At 47.7% G+C, this 22550-nt stretch overlaps 2 protein-coding genes across 3 annotated transcripts in view; one reads left to right on the top strand and one right to left on the bottom strand.

Annotated features, from left to right (window-relative positions):
- Positions 1–2472, bottom strand: part of LOC135903925 (gastrin/cholecystokinin type B receptor-like) — a 253501-nt gene extending 251029 nt beyond the window's left edge. Inside the window, exon 1 of the mRNA XM_065434397.2 lies at positions 2086–2472. The gene's annotated coding sequence lies outside the window, so the exon portion shown is untranslated. The remainder of the gene's footprint in view (positions 1–2085) is intronic.
- An 18004-nt stretch (positions 2473–20476) lies between these two features.
- Positions 20477–22550, top strand: LOC135903895 (RNA-binding protein 28). Of its 2 annotated transcripts, XM_070535221.1 has the most exons (2): positions 20850–20984; positions 21058–22550. In XM_070535221.1, exon 2 carries the CDS (start codon positions 21253–21255, stop codon positions 22522–22524), a length of 1272 nt encoding a protein of 423 aa, XP_070391322.1. In that variant the 5' UTR covers positions 20850–20984; positions 21058–21252; the 3' UTR covers positions 22525–22550. The 2 variants fall into 2 exon arrangements, with proteins under 2 accessions (XP_065290416.1, XP_070391322.1); XM_065434344.2 differs by having other exon boundaries at positions 20477–22550.

Below are 22550 nucleotides of genomic sequence, written 5' to 3'. Positions count from 1 at the left end.
AACGAAGACGCGAGAAGAGCTCGGACTTTCTTAGAGCACGCAGCGCGGTCCTTCAGAACAACATATGGCTTATTAGTGACGCACAGGACAGTATACGGCCACGAGAAGTAAACTGACGAGTGTCGTGTTGCAAGCGACAACCCCATGCTATGTATTTCAGACGCATTCTCGGCGACGGCGCAGTCGTTTGAAGCTGTGCCCGCTGTGCCATGAATCGGTTGCTATCGTTGTCTAGACGCGTCGCGCGAAGCGTCGGCTTTAGTCACTGACAACACGGAACACATTTTGTCCGGTGATACATCGCTGTCATTACGAGTGTAACATGGTTCCCCCGATGTCGATCTAAAATAAGCTTCTTTTCACAGCGGCGTCTTCGTGCGGAAAAGCAGCTATAGCTTCATTTTGGATAGGGCAATCCTTTAGCTGAAAACGGGAAGTTGCTGTTCATAACTGACACTCTTTTAGCGCACGGGGCGAGTAAAAACGCCCTTTGCGGACGAAAGCATGCCTTTTATTGGATGCAGACGTGTTGCTCTACATAAATGCTACTGTTTTTCTCAACAGCAGTGCATGCAGCTCTTACTGAATTATTTATCCGACTTGAATCAACATTTCCGTGCATTTTGTTACCATGTATTGCCTGGAGTACAAAAAAACAGGATTTGGTTATGGCATCAAATGTTATGACGACACCGAGGTTACCTCATATTTATTTGAACAGTTGATATTCATTTTAAAAATATGAGCCTTTACTGCACAAATGTCTGCGTCAACTTTCTCTTTTTGCGAAGTTTCTTTGCGTGCGATTACTATTCCATCCGTATGTGCAACTCCGCGCTCACTTTTCTGGTGAAAAATCGAAATCAGGGCTTGACTCTGGCCAATGACGAAGTAGGAAAAAGAGCAGAATTGAAATGGAATCGTTACGTTATTTTTGGCCAACAAATTATACCTTGTTGCTCATAGGATCAAACTGGCGCAAAAAGACAAAAACAAATTCATGGAGACGTGCTTAATCCTTTAAGAAACACGCATCAGATACGCAGTCAAAAATTGATCGCCTCACAAACGCCGGCTGCTCAAACATTGTTCATGACTGGTGTGAAAATGTTGTGCACATTTTGTGCTCATCGTGGGTGAATATTCTGCGCCAGTTATCCCGTTTTCACATTTGCGCCGCACTGGCTGAGTGCTTCTTTTGTATATCGTCCCACAACGCGACGAGCTTGTGATGGTCTTGCATTTTTCTTCTTCTACAAGCTCTTTGTTTGGTTGTTCTTCAAAAGCTCCCTTGTTTTATTCGTACGCAAATAAACAAATTCAGAAAATGTGTTTTGTTGATGTCCCAATAAAGAAAAGAAGATAATCATGAATTATTTATAAAACACGCTGGTATTCAAAGTATTTGCATAACGTTATACCAGGAAGAAAAAAGAAAAAGTGCATACGAGATGGGCCCCCATTATTTACACAACTTTGGTGGGGGACTGCAACATCTCTTTACGTGAGGATCCGCGATGCTGAAAATTTAATATGCTGTAAATTATCTTACAGTCCTTCCCATCGCAGCTATAGTGCTTAAGCACGTTTATTAGAAGTTTGCTAGAGCGTATAAAAGAAAAGGACACAGAAAATAATTCGTTAAAAGTAACATGTAATCAAGAAATTAACGATCAAATGAATGTGCGTTCACACATATATAGTTAAACGACGTACGAACCCACAATACGTGAAAATTTCAGTGGAATTATGATCGCATGCACGTTGTCAAAAGTCCAAAGTAGAGCGGGCGGTTAGGTAAGTAGTCTGGCGCAATATGCATCCGCAAAATATATTGCAGCTTTCGTTCAGCGAAGCGGTATGCTTCATTATCGTTTCATTTTTTGAACCCGGGCATTTGAAGTCATGCTTGCCGTAAGCATTGTCTTTAATAGTGCGAAAGACAAACACTCACTCCACAGCTAGTGCCCTATATGTTGCACGGCTGAGTGTCACATGTTTAATTCTGAAACATTCGCACTCTTAGTCGACTGAGGATTTAGTTGTTCAAAATCGGACTAACAAATTCAAACACAATTGTCTCACCTTGCCATTTCTGCAGGCAACAACGCTCGGCGATTGCTTCAAAGGCACTTGCTCTTTGTAGAATCAAATAAACTTGCACTCTCTCCCCAGTCTTGTACTGGTAGACGCCGGCTCGTAGCACTTGTTAGGCATGGCCATTTCAGACATCACCGCACTTAGATCAAGCACTTAGATCATCACCGCGTTTGAGATCAATCACCGCACTTAAAACACTCTAAAATACCCGGCGGGCAGAAAAAGCGAGCTTCTTTCACATGCACACCGACTCACTAAGATGTCACACGCACAAAAGAACGACTTGCTTCTACTGAATGCCTAAGAAAAAATAAACAGTGCCCGCGTTTAGTACAAACGGCATGCCGCTCCAGGCATGAAGTCGAGCAAAATGCCGATGTCTAAAGCGCTCGTCCTTGCAGCGCTGCCGCTGAGCAGAATGGCTGTTTGTGGCGTCAAGAAATATTGCGCAAGCTTCGTCTTATCTGGGTGGAATCAGTGAAACTCGAATAAACTGCTCACGCAGTAAAAACACCGCTCGGCAACGCTATGAAACAGTCGCCGCTACCACGCCCAACGATGCAGGATTGAATATCAAAGACACTAGAACACGCCGCTTAGAAAAAAAAAGGAAGAAAAAAATGAAACGCACACAGAGATAAAACTAATTTAAGCAGGCCTGTTAAAATGGAAGGCGGTTATGTTAGCGTTAGACCACCGGAATCCGCTAACGTAAAAGGTACTAAGTGAATAGTTAAAATTTCAGAAATAATAAAAGTAGTGAGAGACTTCCGTATATAGTCTCCGTTGTTGTCTTTAATCTTGTTACCTTGCGAACAATTGGGGCTTATAACTCATTCACGCTAATTATGGTAGCTATTGTCAGTAAATTGGGATCCGCAGTCGCAAGCACGTACGCATGTGGCAATTATGACCAGTTGTTCCACGATTTCATGCTATGATGCCTTTCACAGCGTGCTGCAGATAAGTATCATCATGTTCTTGGCGGAGAACAAAAAAAAATGTATACATTGCGTTTTTTTTTTCCACCATTTATCCCATTTGCTGCAAGGCCCCTTCGCCTAATACCAGAGGGTATGGCCCGAAGCTGCATCCTTGTCTCCAATTTAACTGCAGCACTGGCCGACACCTTTGTCGAGCTTGCCTGCGTTCTGGCCGCACGTGATTTCTGCGTAATCATGATCGAGTCGTGTCACTATTTGTTGCTGGGCTAGGTGTTTTACACTTGCGATCGCTCTTTCCTGTGCTCTTTCCTGTCCTGTTCTTACTTCATCCTCTTTCGCGTCCTGTTAGCCCTCCAGAAAAATGAGTGGACACCAAATCACTTCTTATGAGTTGTTAATGCGAAAGCATTAATGTACAATTGAACGCCGCTGAGTGGTCCTTCGAGTTATAAACAGCGCGCGGTTAAGCGAGCACGTCTAGATGCTTGGCCAACGCCTCTTAGATACCACAAAGCCGGTTCACTTCGATCCGTGACGTCATACTATCTTGCCCGATTGCCATAGTATCTAATGGGGTCGCTCCTGGGTAAGCCGCAGTGCTTTTGGCATCCCCGCTGTCGTCACGCCAAGCTTGATAATGGAAATTTCGCTCCAAGTAGCATGACGTGACAAAGCAGAATGCACAGGCCTTCTATCTAGAAGGCGCTGGTTTGGCCTAATGTTCAATGCGGTTGTTTGCTTGAAGTCAGGGGTACAACCAGGAATCGATGGTAACCAAAGGTCAGTGGGACGCCTCGCATTGGGCGGTCACAAGAAGGCTGCAAATGAAGCTGAGCAGGATGATATTTGTTTGACAAGTTTTGAAGTGAGGGAAGCACACAGTAAAATTGATTTTGAAGGACTGCTGAAGAATATGAAAAAAATATGTAAGTGGGTTGAGAGAGTTTTCAGGTATTTGTACAGGAAAAACATTGACTCACAGTGTGGGAAAAGAACTACGAAGTTACCAACAAGTATGCGACCAGTTTAATAAGTAATATGACAACAAAGTCAAACGCAAAGTCAGAGAAGCTGCGACAATCTCATGGGTGGCGGCAAGGAGAAAGAAGCCTGCTATGAGCAACTATATACCGAGGAGGAAAATACGAAATCAGGAAAAAAACAATTTATGATAATTCAAAGGAAAGCTCCTTACTTTTCGAAGCCACATCAACATGCCTTATAACACGTAGTCATAAAGCGAGGTACACCAAGGAAGAGGACGCATGTGCTTGCTGCGGTAAAGCTTGGGAAACGATGGTACATTTAATAGAATGTGAAGTTACCTACCCAGCTGTCGGTTTAGGCTATTGGCCTCCTTGATGTCTTTGGGTTCAGGAATAACAGGGGGAAAGTAAACATGCCCGCACTAGAGATTAGTAAGAAGCGATTGGAGCTTTGGTAGCACAAAGGTGGGGAGACCATAAACAACGGAGGCATACAAAAACAAGGTTCCCACTAGTGGTTAAAAAAATTTCATGCTAGAAATCCTTCCTGTGCATGTATTTTCCTTTTTTTCTTAGAAAGATAGGTAGGACATTAGGCAAAATAAGAACAAAAGCTTGGTAGCGCAACCCACCCCCCCGTTTCAAGACGGACGCTCATAGCATCCATCCATCCGGGCTAGACACTCGGCTTCTAAGCGTGAGGTCGTATGTTCTAAACTCACTACCGCCAACGTCTTTCATTTGGAATTTATTCTGTCTCCTTATACAGAAATCAGGCGAGAGTTTGCGTGGACAAGGTAACGCGCGGATAACACAGGATTCCGAGAGCGGCAGCGAGGGTATTTAGGGCTGGTTGGTGGTACGCTAGTTCGCATAGTGTGGCTTCCCGCGGTTCTTTTGCCCCGCATACTGTGGCATTACGTCATATGTACTGACACGGCCGCTGGAAAAAAAAGAAAGAAAGAAACGCGCGGCTTGTCGCGTGCATCGAAAACGCTGTCCTACGCCCCGCCGCCACAAACCAGGATTGTTTGTCGGGGATCGGCATAGAAAATGCGTCAGGAGTGCGCTTGAAACGATGTCGCCCGACGAGACCTAGCCCCCGCAACTAGAGCCGTTGGGTGCACGTTAAAGAACCCCAGTTGGTCCAAATTAATCTACAGACCCCACTACGGCGTGCCTCTTGATCAGATCGTGGTTTTGGCACGTAAAACCCGAGAATGCAATTAATTTTAATATGGTTCGTGGAATTGACCCGAAAATTTGAACTCGGTGCCACATCTTGTTCTCTCAGGAGACTGGGAAAATGTGCGGGTAATGCTTGTATAGTGCCGTATTTAACCCGCGTGTACACATTCAACTTTGTAAGCACATCAGACGTAAGGCTCAGCGGCCTCGGGACATAGCTGTGGTGTCCGCCGCTAAGCGTCCATGCTGTAATCCAGTGGCATAGACAGAACTGGAATGAAGGGGAAAAGGGGGTGAGGGACAGATTCTTCAGAAATGTTCTCCTGCCGTGCAGAAGGAAGGCTCTTGGCAGCTATTAAACGGAACTCCGACATCTTTATGAGTAGATTTTAGGGTCGAATATCTCAAAACCTACGCTGCATCATTCTTGCTAAATGGACACAGTTTCATTACTGCCTGGCTTCTATTCCGCGATTGTTAATTAAAATCTTAAGAAACTAGACTCATTACCTTAACAAAATATTGCCATTTTTCGAACAAGCAACGCCGTCCTCTTCAAGTAATCCACCTGGAGAGGCAGAAGTTTGGTGCACCGTCTTCAATGTGCAATTTTTTTTTCTTGTATCTATACAGAATAATATAAGAGAGAAGGCTATAGTTTAAACTAACAATGGGAAAAGACGGTCTTATTATGTTGTCCACGTTCGAACAAACTGGATTTCTCCGGCAAGGTAAAAGTGCATTTGTTGGAACACTGGCAACATACTCGGACTCCATCCTTGCTTATGATGCGATAACAGCACAAGGGAAAATGGACAAGGGAAGGCGAAGGCGCATCATGAGAGACGCCTCGTTGAGCTGCCTTATTGTCGAGTCTTGAGCGCTAGAATGGAATCTTATCCAGCGCACAAACCAAACTCAATGTGTTAGTACCGTTGCCTAATTTCAGCTACAGCAAACGTTTTCATTTACTAGTTGCTTCCTTCACGTCCCAAACTTCTAGATCGCGATAACATGGAAAAAATATAACGATAATATTTTTCATCAGTAAGTGCAGCGTTTCTTCTTCTTCTTCTTCTTTTTCTGGGGTGCCACGATAGCTAAATTTCGCGGCATACGCCAGCAGGCTCACGTTGCCCGCAGTTAGAAAAGCAGGCAAGTGTGAATTTATTCCAGGCATGTATACAGTTAAAAGGCCACTCATCAGGGAAAATAACGTCTTACAACGGGCCCTATAGCAATCATTCCGATAACTTAAGCATGGTCTACAGAACGAAAACGAAGGAGTGGACCGTAGGAAGGAGCACCGAACCGATCAGCCGAGCGCATGTGTAGCCTGCTGCCGGCCGCGAGGGTGCTTTTCGGGCGCCGAAGAGCGAACGGTTGGCGAAGCGTTGAGCGTTCAACGCCTGCGGCACTTGTGTGCAATAATCGGCCAATAAATTTTCGCCGCAGTGAATACGACGCTATAGCAAAGCCCGCGTGGCTTCCGGAACAGTATATGCGATATATCGAGCTACATTATGCCACGCGAGTATGTTTTATGGTGCGCGTACTGAGGGCGGGGCATAAATGAGGCAGAGCAGCAGTTTTTACTACAGTCGTAAAGGCTACCGGGCTGATGCAAGACGTCAGATTGCCGGGCGGCGACTGAACGTTTAAATTATGCAGGTGATGCAGTAAGTCGGTAAAAGTGATATGAAGAAGAGGAAATCTGATGGAGTCGCGAATAATTGATATCTCGTGCATGGTAGCCGTATATTGTGCCAGCGCCAGCAATGCGTGTGCGGATGCCATGGCGCTTGCGCGCACACGGCCACCCAGAGCAGCGCACTGCGAAGGCGAGACATCCTCTTTTTTTTTTATGCTATACAGCTATAACATCTGCTCTTTCTCCCACCAACAGTGTCGTCAGTCTATTCATTAACAGCGACACTCATAAAAAACGAGCATCTCAAGACTCGCAGGCACGAACCACCACCACGACGTGCTAAAACTCGCAAAAACGGCGGCTGCCGTACTCTACCCCTTGAATAATGCCCAACCTCCTTCCGCCTTTTCTTTGTATGCGAGTCACGTAAGCTTCTAGTCGAAACAGTCTATTTCAACGCCTCCGTGTAACGAAGTTCCTTCAGATCTTCCAAATTCGTCATATCGAGTTTTTTTTTTTTTTTTCTCTTCTCCATTGGCGACGAGGAAAAGAGACAACATTGTTCAATGCCCCTGGAAACGCTGTGTATAGATACGTGCCACGTACCATCTCCCGTGTTACAATCAAATCCAAAATTAGACATTGCTACGGGCTCCTCCTCCTCCTTCCAGGTCCTTTGGCATCGATGGCCTCGTGCTCAGGACCCATTTATTCGATAACGACATCACCAGAAAGTTCCCGACGTACAAGCTTACGCCGCCCACTTCCTACGACAAAACAAAGAGTGATTACCTAGAGGGAATAAGTGAGTGTGCTCGCGCGCTGCATTCTTAATCAGTAATGTTTAGCCTGACATCCGCAAAAGGTACACATTACGTCACCATTATACCATAATGCAAATACAGTGTGTACATTATGGATTGAAGCTGTCGTTCTCAGTCTGTGAAATTAACAGCGTTCTTAACCCACGTAAGTACAACTACACACTAGGCCAGGGTTACATCGGAACAATTGGGAGAAATGGGAGAACTACTGGGAGAAATGAAGAGGTTGCAAAGAAGCGCATTGCGGGTTATCTTCTCTAGGTCCTGTTTATGTATGCATTAATAGACACAGTAAACGAAAAATAGCTTCAACTACCGACTCCGATGGAGCGTCGACGAGCAGCTAAGCGAAAATTATTGTTCTTACTTTATATAAGGTGATTATTTTTAATCTTCATGGAATTCTTAAACAATGGCCTCTTGCAAATAACATAATTCTAGTCCTTGAGCTCGATTATTCAGAGAGGCGGACATTACTTGCACGAGAACTCGAAACATATATTCAGCTTGTTAACAAAAAGTCAGTAATTATCTCCTGAATTAATTACTTTACCGGCACATATTGCAATTTGCGAATAGTAGGCGGTGAGTTTGCAAGGCGTACTCACTTGGAATGCATTTCCAGAACGTGAGCGAGCCCTTTGTTTATTTTGAACTGACACGCTGCAACCGCCGCTGAGGGCGGCGGCTGCAGGACCGCCGCAATGCATTGCCAACGTTGTCAGTGCTGCCCGCTTTTTAATGTTACACGTTTCCTCGTTTACTATAGATGTGCAAAAAGTACACTATAGCCTAGAAATCTTTCTGCATATAAAAATAAAGAAATAATTCGATAAGCATTCCTTCAGCTGGAATATCGGAGGAGGCGGATCGGCTTATACGAAGTTTGGGTTGACGCGCACCCGCGGTGACTTTCGCCTCTTTTTACTGCTTACAATATCTGTAATCCTCGTTTTCAAGTCCATCGTCATTGCTTTCTTATTTCTCCCGTAAAAAGACGTTCTTACCGCTAGAAATCGTAGTGCATTCAGCGGCGTTAAACATGAGGCAAAAGAAAGCATACAAAAATAACGTGGCAGATTAACATGTCCGCGCCGCTTATGTGCACATTCGTGCGTAGAATCATGGCACTTCAGGGCAGATATTTCCATCTTCTCGCAGACTAATGCTTCACGAAATATTTTCTTTTTTTTTTATTATTATTCCCAACCATAGCCTTATGAAGAACGGCCCAACTATTGCGCAAGCGTCACGGCTGGCTGCCCCTCGCGCTCCCTGACAGCGCACGGAGCGGACGGTGTCAAGAATGGCGAGCCGCTGAGCAGGATTGCCACCTTGCCACCCGATTACGACAAGGGGTGCAAGACGCACACCTCTCCCTCTCCGTCGCTGCAGCTGCGAGGCGTTCAAAGAAGCGACCTTTGCGCTGGAATCCGCCGCCTTCCTCCAGCCCCTCCGACATTGTGACGGAACTGGTTCGGTGCGTGAACAATGATTCCGGAGTTCCCCAACGCGGAGCTGATTTGACACGCATGGACAAACTGCCGTGGGGACGACGTATTTTGGTGCGTCTCACGTTTTGGCGTGGCACGGAACAACGAACGACCCTCGATCGGCGTCGATAGTTCCCGGAACGGCACCCTGACAACGTCGTCGTCGGACATCAGAGCGCGGTTGCCTTTGTGTACGTAAACTGGTCTGCAGAGCAGCGGCGCGTTGGTGATGAGTAAACGAACAGTCGCCGCGTCGTAGGACCGGCGGATCGAGTGTATAAAAACTGTGGTTGTGCGAATGCTGAGAACACTTCTCTTGAGCAGTCATGTTAGACTGAGTCACTTCTCTCATGCAGTCATGTTGGACTGTTACTCTTTTTCTCAAGCAGTCATGTGAGACTGATTTAATTTCTGTAAATAAACCCTTTTTCCTCGTTCTCGATGAGAAGCAGTTCTTCACTTCATCAACGATCTCAGCGTAAATAAGTTGGACGACGGCATGGGCCAGCTACCTCCGAATTCATGCCGTACTCCAATCTTGGCAAAGGACCACGGACCATGGGATTGAGCCCCCAATCCTGACAACTGGCTGACAGCGGTGAGATGGACTTTGCGACATGGTGCTGTATCTGCGGTGAGTGCTTGGTTTTTGCTTTGACTCTCTAGGCTTCATTTTGGGGTTGTTCTGTTTAGAACAGTAGGGAAGCTAGATTGTTGTGTGTTAGCTAGGTTGTGTTTTCCTAGCTAGATTTAGAGAGCAGAATCAAGGCAGTAAAGCAGCAGTCATGGAGTTAAGGACACTGCTGAGAGACGAGTTGTTGATTGTTGGTGAGGAACTGGGCCTAGATGTACGTAAGGAAATGCTAAAATCAGAATTATTGCATATCATTTCCGAACAGGCCAGTGAGGAAGAAGTTGAACTGGGGTTTGAACTTCTGAAAAAGAGAGAAGAACGAGAGAGAAAAGAAAGGGAGGAACGCGATAAAGATCGCGAGTTAAGAAAAATGCAACTTGAACTTGAAAGCAAACGTTTGGAGATGTCTCAAGGAAGTGAAGGCGCTCTAGGACGATCAAGTGAGGCAGAATCATACCGCATGGACAGGCTATTAAAGCCATTTGAGGTCGGGACCGACATAGGCTTGTTCCTAAGCAATTTTGAAAGGACTTGCGAAAAGATGAACTTCGGCCCGAGTACATGGCCACAGCGGTTGCTGTCTATGTTGCCGTGTGAGGCAGCGGAAGTAATCGCCAGACTGAGTGTGCAGGATGCATATGATTATGCAAAAGTTAAGGCTAGTCTCCTGAAGAAATACCGCCTTTCAGCCGAAGCTTTTCGGCAAAGGTTTAGGAGCACAGGCAAGAAAGATAGCGAGGGCTATCCGGAGTTTGCATATAGCTTAAAGGCCAACCTAGTCGAGTGGCTTAAAAGCGCGGAAGCGTACGACAGCAGAGACATGATCATTTAATGCATGTGTCTAGAGCAGTTTTACAAAACCATCCCCCAAGCTGTGAAACTGTGGGTGCAAGACAGAGGTAATGTAAACACTGTGGAAAGGGCGGCTGAATTAGCCGAAGAGTACGCAACCCGTAGAAAGTTGAACGCCGAGGAGGGAAACTGGGACGGTCGAAATGGACCGCGGAAACCATTTCCGTTCAAAAAGGGTGCGCAAACTAGACGATCCGAGCCTGTAGACATGGCGGAAAAGCCCGCAGAAAAGAGCGAGGAGAAACTTAACGGAGAAACCGCACAAAAAGAACAGAAAAGAAAATTCGAATCTGTTAGACCAATTCGCTGTTACAAATGCCACAAACTGGGACATATAGCTGTAAACTGCGAGAAGTCTAGCGTAGTTTTTTCCTACGTAGAGGAAAAAGATGAGAATATGGAACTTTTAAGTCCATATCTCCACGACCTGCAAGTTAACGGAAAACCATGCCGAGTGCTAAGAGACAGTGCCGCCACGCTGGACATTGTCCATCCGTCTTACGTGATGGTAGATGACTTCACCGGAGAAGTAGCGTGGATAAAACAGGTTGTAGAAGAACACAGCGTGTGTCTGCCCATGGCCAAAGTCAAAATCAGTGGACCATTCGGGGAGCTAGAGACTGAGGCTGCAGTTTCCAAATTTTTGTCACGGCAGTATCCCTAGATCTTTTCGAATCGTTCGAATCAGTTACTGCGTGACAGAGGGCTCAAACTGGGAGAGGGCATAGTACAGGCATTGACCAGAGGCCAAGCTCGTAAGATCGCGGCGCTTTCGGCTGAAAATGCTCAAGCTCCTCCAGCTGAAGCAGAAGAGGGGATAGCTTCAATACCCGAATCCGAGCTAGGCCCGAGGGACAAAAGAACAGTTGAGGAGAGCCTGCCAGCTGACCAGCTCAATGAGAGCGTAGCACTAGAGTGTCAGAGTTCTAGCCTGCAGGAAGAGCAAGCAGACGCGCTCACAAGCGAGACAGGGTCGTTATTATCACCGGCCTCAAAGAACTTTGATCAACTCTTACGCGTGGGTAGAGAGTCACTGGCAGCTGAGCAAAAGAATGATGAGAGCTTAGCTAGATAACGTGACACAGCTAAAGAAGGCATTGCTAGGCGCAACGTAACGATACATGAGAGAGGAGGATTGTTGTATCGGCATTACAGAGATCGAAAGGGTAGGATTTTAGATCAGTTAGTCATACCTACTAAGTATAGGGAGGACCTTTTGAGTCTTTGTCATGGAAATGGGTGGTCCGGCCACCTAGGCATAAACAAATCAAAGGAAAGATTGCTTATGGAATACTACTGGCCTGGCTGTTTCAAAGATGTAGAAAACTTTGTAAGATCATGCGACGCCTGCCAGCGTTCTGGTAAACCAGGAGAGACTTGGAAAGCTCCACTGAAGGTAGTGCCCTTAATAACAGAGCCTTTCAGACGACTTGTAATAGACACGGTGGGGCCTCTTCCAAAAACAGAATCAGGCTACAGGTACTTGTTTACCATGCTGTGTCCGGCTACCAAGTTTCCAGAAGCAATCCCTTTGAAAGAGCTCAGCTCCACCGAAGTAGTAGACGCGCTTTTGACAGTGTTTGCACGAGTTGGGTTTCCAGCCGAAATTCAGGCAGATCAAGGGTCAGTATTCACGAGCGCACTGACTTCCACATTCTTGCAAAAGTGCGGGGTAAAGTTAATACACAGTTCTGTCTATCACCCTCAGTCAAACAGTGTAGAGAGGTGGCATTCGGTGCTTAAGCGAGTTTTGCGTGCGCTCTGTTACGAGCACAAGGAGGACTGGGAGAACTGTCTGCCGGCAACTTTGTTTGCTTTGCGAACGGTTCCACATGAAGCGACAGGGTTCTCACCAGCAGAACTAGTGTATGGGAGGACACTCCGGTCTCCACTGAGAATGTTAAGAGAGATGTGGGAGGAAAGAGGGGAGAGTCCAACAGTGGTTGAATACGTGCTAAATTTACTGGAACGGCTAAGCGCAACCCGAGAACTAGTCGGAAAGAACATGGAAATAGCTCAAAGGAACGCCAAATTCTATTACGACAAGAATGCGAGGCTTCGTACGTTTAAAGTCGACTTAACGATGAAAGCGGAAAAGTGTAGGTTTGGTTGTTCGCAGGTTACTTATCTGGGCCATGTTGTCGGTCAGGACATGAGACGGCCGGCTGAGCTGAACATAGCTACGATTGGAGAATTTTCTCAGCCGCGCCCGAAAACGGACCTTCGTTCATTTCTGGGACTTGTGGGGTACTATCAATGGTACATTCCGAATTACCCGCAATTGGCAAGTCCACTAACAGACGCCCTCCGAAAGGGAGCACCGAGTAACGTACACTGGGATAAGGACAAAGAGAACGCTTTTCAAAGTTTGAAAACGCTATTGGTTTCTCGCCCTGTGCTTCGCGCGCCAGACTACACAAAGGAATTCATAGTTCAGTGCGACGCAAGCGACAGAGGTATGGGCGTGGTACTTAGTCAAGTCGGCGACGATAACGAGGAGCATCCTATCCTCTACGCCAGCCGTAAACTAAATGTAAGAGAGGAAGCCTACAGCGCTTCAGAGAAGGAATGCGCTTGTTTGGTTTGGGCCGCCCAGAAGTTGTCGTGTTACTTGTACGGAGCGAAGTTCATCTTCGAGACCGACCACTGTCCTCTGACGTGGCTCAATCAAATGTCACACAAAAACGGCCGCTTGCTCCGATGGAGCCTCACTCTCCAAGAGTACAACTTATCCGTTAGATATAAGAAGGGAAAGTTGCATAGCAATGCGGATGGTTTGAGCAGGCTAATTTGAATTCTGCGTTTGAGGGTCCCGCCTAAATTTTGGGGTTACTAGTGTTAGCTTTTCTTTAGGCGAAGAAAATCCCCTCTCATTCAGCAGAATTCCCTCCATTAATTGCTGAATTTGTCAGCAGGAATTTGCTTCAGAAATTGGCATAGTGAAATGTAGCATTTTTTTTTGTTTCTGCACTTATGTTGTTGTTGTTGTTTTTTTTTGAAGCCTAGCGAGTCTAAAGTGATAGCCAATGCACGCCATCTCGGCGCAGAGCCGTGTTGTGGGGTTCATTTTGCAGTTGCCTGTCCTTGTTGGATGTTTTGGGGTGGTGACATCAATGCACAAGTGGTCGCTGCGAGCCAAGACATCAATCCCCCCCTGACCAGCAGCCGTTCTCTTCCTGCCTAGCGGTTGTCAGCGCTAGACAGTCGAGATTTTTCGGGCCATGGAGGCGCTGTCGAGAATGGCGAGCCGCTGAGCAGGATTGCCACCTTGCCACCCGATTACGACAAGGGGTGCAAGACGCGCACCTCTCCCTCTCCGTCGCTGCAGCTGCGAGGCGTTCAAAGAAGCGACCTTTGCGCTGGAATCCGCCGCCTTCCTCCAGCCCCTTCGACATTGTGACGGAACTGGTTCGGTGCGTGAACAATGATTCCGGAGTTCCCCAACGCGGAGCTGATTTGACACGCATGGACAAACTGCCGTGGGGACGACGTATTTTGGTGCGTCTCACGTTTTGGCGTGGCACGGAACAACGAGCGACCCTCGATCGGCGTCGATAGTTCCCGGAACGGCACCCTGACAACGTCGTCGTCGGACATCAGAGCGCGGTTGCCTTTGTGTACGTAAACTGGTCTGCAGAGCAGCGGCGCGTTGGTGATGAGTAAACGAACAGTCGCCGCGTCGTAGGACCGGCGGATCGAGTGTATAAAAACTGTGGTTGTGCGAATGCTGAGAACACTTCTCTTGAGCAGTCATGTTAGACTGAGTCACTTCTCTCATGCAGTCATGTTGGACTGTTACTCTTTTTCTCAAGCAGTCATGTTAGACTGATTTAATTTCTGTAAATAAACCCTTTTTCCTCGTTCTCGATGAGAAGCAGTTCTTCACTTCATCAACGATCTCAGCGTAAATAAGTTGGACGACGGCATGGGCCAGCTACCTCCGAATTCATGCCGTACTCCAATCTTGGCAAAGGACCACGGACCATGGGATTGAGCCCCCAATCCTGACAACGGGAAAGTCGCAACGCGCGACGATGCGCGCACCATTGTCCGCATAAGGTGCGTTGAATGCTGCACATGCGCGCTGCACAAGAACATAGTGCGATGAACGGTCGGTGTGCTTTGGCTCGCAGCTGCTATCCATTTGGAAAACGCAGCAGGTTGCGTGAAAGGAGAAGCAAAGGCAGGACGCTGCTCAAAGGCAAGCTCCTCTGCAGGAACTATGGAGGAGGAGGAAAGAGAGAGGGAGGGAGGGAGGAAAGAGCCATATGATAACCGTTGGCAGAAACAAATGCACTCCGTCTCTTTGGTGCTAGGCGTGTCGCCAAGCAAATCTCTCCTGTTTTAATTAAAGAGCCTCTCTCTTTCTTTCTCTCTCTCTCCTCACGCTTATGCCTTCCGCTGGAGCCAGCTTAAATCGAACGGCTGTTAATTACAAATGTAAATTACTCCGTCAAATCTGCCCGTCAGCGGCTCGTATACCGCTGGCTTGTGGATCGGCACACTGCTCTTCCCGAGTGCGGTAGACATTGATTCACGCTGTCGATCTATTTTACCAATTCTTTTCTTCGTTTCTCTCTCTCTCTCTTTCGGAGTGGCTGGGCTACATGTGGGGAGAGGCGATAATCTAGTGTGCGGTGTTAATTCCCACTTGTATGTGTGTGTGTGCTTTCGCCAGGCGGTCTGACACTCAACATCCCTACGGAGTGGCCTTTAATGTTAATCTACCAAACTCGTGATTCTGTGCTCCCATTCTGTTCAGCTTTGTGCTTCGAAAAAATACTAGGAGCTTCGAGTCATTCATTGAAGACCTTGCGCAAATGAAACAAACTGCCCCCCAAGTAAATACCCCGCACCAGAGGGATTTGACGTATCGATAAATAAAATAATAGCCTATCCTGTACCTAATTGACTTATAGCTGGTCAGCACTTACTGGCAACACTACTATAGCCACATTTCATTCGAACAGGCACTGTGCTTTACAACCCATTGATATGCCTGTATTGTATTCTTTAAGTGCTGTAAGCAGTTTCTAATCGATTTTCTTTCTATTCTGAAATTCTCGTACGATTGCTTAAACTTGCGATCTTTTTTTTTTTGCGATGATTGCAACTTTTGCAAATTGCAGTCGTGTACCGTTCTTTGGACATGGACGTCAGGGCTCTTAATGATATGTGCGCTACCCTAGAGCACTGATTACGACGGCCAGCTTAATCACCCGATTTGTCCTGGCCGGCCTTTTAATTACGCTATGTATATACGGAGTGACGCAAGGTATCGCTGTATAAAGTAATGACATATGTCACAAGGGGCAACGATACACTGTGTAATCTTGTCCGATTCGTTATTTCAGTCTCCCATATCGGCGTTCCTTTAATTTCGTTGCACAATATGGCGTCAGTGTATCGATCGAAGCGGTTGTATGAGAATGCCACCAGCGTATTCTTGCAGAGCATTACATTTTTACAGGCACTAGCTATTCGTCAGTGCTTGTCAGAAACGCGTACGCACTTATGCCTTGCGTACGCACTAAGGCATGCCGATCTCGCTTCGAAAAGTAATGAGCTTCCCTTTGAGTTATCATAAATGGTTTCTTCCTGATTTCGTTTTTTCCTCTTAAGTAGTTACTCATGGCAGGTTTCTTTTTCATTGCCGCCACCCATGAGATTATTTCAGCGTCTCTGACTTTCCGCTTGAACTTCTGTGTTGCTTTGTTGCCCACCATACAGGCCGCATACTTGCTGGTAAGCTTCCTAGTTCTTTTCCTCCACTGTGAATCAATGTTTTTCCTGTACAGATACCTGAACACCCTCTCAGCCCCATTTACTTTCTTCCATATTCCTCAGCCGTTCGTCATACTCAATTTTACTGCGAGCTTCCCTCACTTCAAAACTAGTCCAGCCCATATCCCCCTGCACAGCTTCTTTTGTAGTCTTCCCGTGAGGCGACCAACACGCCGGTTTACTGCAGCGACGGCACGCCGGTTTACTGCAGCGCCATCTGTTGCTGCAGCTTGGAGTAGCAGATGATCTGATCTGAAGCAGCCTGCAACCGGGCTGCTTCAGATCATTGCTTCAGATTCAGTACATTGGCTGTATTCTTGCCCTTCGGCGCACTTTTATGGAGCGAAATATCCAAACGATAGCGGCTGCATTCGTCACAAAGCAGTATTTTGTTTTCTTCAGTGAAACCAACCTGGCGACCGCTTTTCTAGCTGATGCAACATGAAAGCAATCCTGTGCAACCCACCAGGCACAGAGCAGGTGCTCCTTCCGGGCTTTTCATCCTCGTGTGTTTCGAAATACTAAAAACGTATGCGTGCTTACCGAACGGAACGAGCACACGAGCGTTGTTTGTCTTCTGCAACCGAAACGCATGATCTGTGGTTGGAAACATGCAAGCATAGACGGCGTTATTGATGTATCCTAACAGTTTGTATTATTTATTTTTTGCAAATTGTAAGAATATTATTTGCGTTTTGAGAGCGTTTTAGTTTATAAATCCATAAATTTTTGCACAACAAGTTTAAATGTTGCGCGCTAGGCACGCTGGTCGATCGCAGCGCTAGAGTGTAATAGTAGTACACTCTAGCAGCGCCCTACTGGTAGCGTCATCGCAGAAGCGTTTCCGGTTCTCCCATTGTTTTTCTATACGGACAACACACTGCCCTGTTCCAGTACTCCAGGACACCATATTATGCGGGAGACACATGGTGCGAATTTGGGTGCGATCGGTCGTACGACCATTCGCACCGGCAGCCGCACTCAACAGGTTCTCAACCAAATCCCCCGCACGCGGCGCCGAGTCGCACGCCGCGCATGCGACCAACTTGCTGAATATTCTCGTGCGACCGCCGCATCGGTCGGGCGACCGCAGCCAATGACAGCGCAGGTAGCGCGAACGTCACGTCCACGTCATAGACCCGACGGGGCGGAGCCGGCGAGCGAGCGCCTCGCCGCTCCGATCATGTCTGTTTCTTTTTCTCCCTGGTCGAAACGAGGGCCTCTTTCGCCGCTGACGGCGGCACATAAATAAGCAGCAATTTGTTTCTGACACGAAGTAACTTATCCAATTAAGTGGCCTCGATAGAGTGCACGTTATAAAACGTTGTGCGATATAGTAAATCGTTGGCGTGATTTCTAATCGGACGCGGTCAGCGCAGACGCGCCAGCAATCGTCTATACGAAGCGGCTCGCCTGACTGGCGTGTTTACTCATCGCTGCTAACGGCACCGAGAAAACTAACCGTATTTTCACTTAAGAGAAACATAAATGTTCAGGCATTGATTGTGCTGATCATTTTAGGCGCTTTATTACGAGCTGCGGACGCATCGGCATGGGCCCTCGGCCTCGGATAGACGGCCGGCTAGCTAGGCCTACACAGTCTCCGAGCGATCGCAAGCTCGCCTGGCAGCTCGTTCGCTTCCGTCGGCGCCAATGAAATCAAATGTGCTGCAATTTAAGCGTGAGATAACTGTGTACATGCTGTGGCGCTTCGTTATATGAGCTGCAAGCGATCATGTAACAAGCGCCACCGGTGTCGGTTTCGATGGCCGAGCAAGCTATGCCTGCCGGCTCCTATAGCCATCGGCGGCTGTCAACGAAGCCGTTACTGCTAACGCGGCCTTGCGGAAACACGTCTACAGTGCTTCCATGGGCGTGTTTATATTGTCATCGTTTGTTTCAAACAAGAGAGCTGTGCAAATACGATTGCTATCACTGTCTGTTCGAAGTTAAGCAGCATTCCGAACTTCTATGCAGGGGCGCCGGTTCTGGGCGGAGCTAACCGCCGCTCGCTCATTCGTACCATGTGTCCCGAATCGCCGCATGCGGCAAGTCGCACACGACGCGCCGTACGACAGATCGCACGGAAAATCGCACCATGTGTCTCCCGCATTATGGTGTACTGGAATAGGGTAGTGTGTTGTCCGGCGGCGAAAACGTGCCTCTTTTTGCGATGACGACCGGGAGCGCTAGAGCATGGATGGATGGATGTTATGAGCGTCCCCTTTGGAACGGGGCGGTGGCTTGCGCCACCAAGCTCTTGCTACTATGCTGCCTAATATCCTACCTAGGTTAACCAATGAGAAAAAAAAACACACTATGAACTACCACGTACAAATTTTCTGATACCCTATTGCGAACTGTGCTTCTGTACGTCTCCGTCCTTTGTCGTTTCCCTACTTTTCTTCCACCAATCCTCCAATCGCCTCTTACTGATGTCTATTGCGGACCTGTTTGCTTTACCACTGCTCCCGCTGAACCCGAGGGCTTCAAGGAGGCCAGTGGTGCCTAAATCGACCGCTGGATAGATGTCTTCACATTCTAATAAAATATGCTCCGTCGTTTCCCTAGCTTTACCGCAGCAAGCACATGCTTCTTCTTCCTTCTTATATCTCGCTTTATACGTGCGTGTTCTAAGGCATCCCGATCTGGCTTCGAAAAGTAATGAGCTTCCCTTTGAGTTATCATAAATGGTTTCTTTCCTAATTTCGTTTTTTCCCCTTAAGTAGTTACTCATGGCAGGTTTCTTTTCCATTGCCGCCACCCATGAGATTAATTCAGCCTCTCTGACTTTCCGCTTGACCTTCTTTGTTGCTGTGTTGCCCACCCCACAGGCCGCATACTTGCTGGTAAGCTTCTTAGTTCTTTTCCTCCACTGTGAATCAATGTTTTGCCTGTACAGATACCTGAACACTCTCCCAGCCCATTTACTTTCCTCCATATTCCTCAGCCGTTCTTCATACTCAATTTTACTGCGAGCTTCCCTCACTTCAAAACTAGTCCAGCCCATATCCCCTTGCACAGCTTCATTTGTAGTCTTCCCGTGAGCACGCTGGTCTACTGCAGCGCCATCTGTCGCTGCAGCCTGGAGTCTTGCTGGCAAGAGCGAAAGTAATGGTGCAACACAGGGCCTCCGGGATTAAAAGTTATGGTTGTCGCGGAGGTCATGCATGTATGTTATGTACGTTTGGAGCTCACCGATTGCTTGCTGCGGTTTTTCCTGCCACGTTTGCATATCCTTTATGTGCACGGCAAGCGTTGGGTTTGCAAATGTACTTAGTGTCCGAGTGTGTGTGCGTGTGTGTGCGCGCGCACGCATTGAGGTTCCTGCATAACGATCACAACTCCGGGCTGCTTCAGATCGGGCACATTGAGAACATTGGCTGTATTCTTACCCTTCGGCACCCTTTTACGGAACGAAATGTCTAAACGTTAGCGGCTGCATTCGTCACAGAGCAGTTTTTTTTTTTTCTTCAGTGAAATCTGGCGACCGCTTTTCTGGATGATAAATGAAAGGAATCCCGTGCAACCGACCAGGCACAGTGTAGGTGCTCTTTCCGGGCTTTTCATGCTCGTTGCTTTCGAAATACTATAAACATGTGCGTGCTTAGCGAACGGAACGAACAGACGAATGTTTGTCTTCTGCAACCAAAACGCTGAGCCATTGGCTGAGCAGACGATCAGGCACACTACATGATCTATGGTCGGAAACGTGCAAGCATAGACGGCGTTATTTATGTATCTTAACAGTTTGTGTTATTTATGTTTTTCGCAAATTATAAGAATTTCAGTTGTGTTTTGAGAGCGTTTTAGTTTATAAATGCAGTAAGTTTTGCACATGTTTAAATTTCGCGCGCTAGCCAACGTGGGTCGATCGCAGCGCCCAGCTAGTAGCGTCCCCAGTTCTCCCATTGTTTTTCCGCTCACACGACACACTGCCCCATTTCATACCCCATAACCATACCAACGGTTATCACCATACCTGATCGCATAAAGTTTAAAGTTTATGCCTGGTCGCTCTAAGCAGCAGAAGAGGAAGCGAGCGCCTGAAAAAATGCAGACGTAGCCACTGCCAGACAAAGCCAGATCCACACAAAATGGCGGCCCCCAGCAAGAGTTTGTGCACGCTTCTCGTAAGAAATTTACCGCCAGATGCAAAAGAAAGCAAGCTAGAAGAACTGTTTGGTGATATCGGACCCATTAAGCGATGCTTCATTGTCCGTGACAAGACACAACAATCGATGTGCAAGGGCGTTGCGTATGTTACGTACGCCAGCACTGCCGATGCCGAGGCCGCCGTGGAACGGAGTCGGCAACGCAGTTTGAAGTGGGGCGACCGTGTTCTTGCAGTGAAAGCTGCTGCTCCCAAGGCAACCCGCGGCGAGCCTGTGAGCAAAGATACAGCACCGAAGAAGAGGATTTTCACGAAGGAAGAGAAAGCTGCGAGAAAGAAGAGGAAGCCGAGGCTGATCGTCCGCAACCTCTCGTTCAAGGCAACAGAGAAAACACTGCGCGATTGCTTTTCAAGGTATGGAAATGTTGTCGAGGTCAGCATTCCGAAAAAGTCAGATGGAAAATGTCGTGGTTTTGCATTTGTGCAGTTTGACGAGACCAAGAGCGCCATCAAAGCAATAAACGGCCTCAATGCTACCGAGGTATTGGGTCGACCAATAGCCGTCGATTTCTCCCTTCCCAAGGCTACGTACCAGCAAACGACGATAAGTAGCCCAGGTGCTACGACTGACACTCCTGACAAAGGAGGAGGCTCTGCTTTTCAGCATAGGGAAAGCGAAGAGATGTCGGATGACGATGCTGAAAGTCACTCGCCTGGAGCTTCCGCATCTGAGGAGGACTCCGAGCACGGCTGCTCAGACATCGACGAAGACAGCGGTGATGACAGCGAATGCAGCGCGGACGTCGAGCCTGATCGGCGCCCAAAAGGCGATACAAAGAACACATTGTTTATTCGAAACGTGTCGTTCGACAGCCAGCAGGAGGGTCTTGAAACGTTGATGAAACAGTTTGGGCCATGTCGGTATTGCCTTCTGTGCACAGATGTAGATACTGGCCGCTCCAGGGGCACGGCATTCGTCCGCTTTGTCCAAGATTCAAGCGTAGATGCATGCCTTGAAGCGGCTGCTTCCTCTGCAGGCATTATGCTGGACGGACGGCGGCTCGACGTGGTACGAGCTCTCAGTCGGGGCGAGCTGGAGGAGAAACAGAAGGAGAAGAAAAAAGAAAAGAAGGACCGCCGCAACCTGTACCTGGCGCGAGAGGGGCTTGTCAGGCCGGGCACCGAGGCTGCACAAGGCGTCTCGCCACAGGACATGGCCAAGCGGGCCAAGCTACAGGCGCGCAAACGCAAGCTACTCGCCAATCTTCATTACTTTGTGTCGCCCACGCGGCTCAGCGTGCACAACCTGCCGCCTTCCGTGGACGATCGGAAACTGCGGGCGCTGTTCCTGGAGAATGCGCCCCACGGCGCACGCATCACGGAAGCACGCGTTATGCGGAACCTCAAGTCTCCAACCGCCGAGTCCTACGGTTACGGTTTTGTGACTTTCACTAAGCACGAGGATGCATTGGCCGCTTTGCGGGAACTCAACAACAATCCCGGCACTTTTGGACCGAAGAAGAGGCCAATCATCGAATTTTGTCTGGAAAATAAGGCAGCACTCGTGGCCAAGGAGCGCAGACTGCAGAGGAGCAAACAGAAGCTGAAAGAGCTACACGAGAGTCAGGTTGAAGAGCAGAGGCCAGCTGACATCCCCATGGAAAAGAAGACAGCCTTCATGGGTGCAGCCGCAAACCGAAAGATGAAGGGTTTGCCAACGCATTCTGGACCAAAGGTGCGGACTAAGAAAGGCCGTGCCGGCAAGCAAAACCTACAACTTAAGAACAAAAAGGGCAAGAGAAAGCTTAAACAGAAACAAAAAACATTTGTCAAGAATCCACGGACTGAGAAGGACAGTTTCAGCACAATGCTTGACAAACACAAGAAGGTGCACTCAAAGCAGTCAAAGCAGACTCCTACAATGCATAAAACAAAGTGGTTTCAGAATCAATAAATATGTGAGGCTGCCACTGAACAGCA

This window comes from Dermacentor albipictus, chromosome 3 (assembly GCF_038994185.2).
Source record: "Dermacentor albipictus isolate Rhodes 1998 colony chromosome 3, USDA_Dalb.pri_finalv2, whole genome shotgun sequence".
NCBI lineage: Eukaryota > Metazoa > Arthropoda > Arachnida > Ixodida > Ixodidae > Dermacentor > Dermacentor albipictus.
Note: the sequence above shows the minus strand (reverse complement) of the source record. Positions and strands in the feature narration are given on the sequence as shown.

What these genes read in the sequence shown, in the direction of transcription:
- LOC135903895 (XM_065434344.2), top strand. Translation starts at nt 20,554, where the DNA reads ATGGCGGCCCCCAGCAAGAGTTTGTGCACGCTTCTCGTAAGAAATTTA.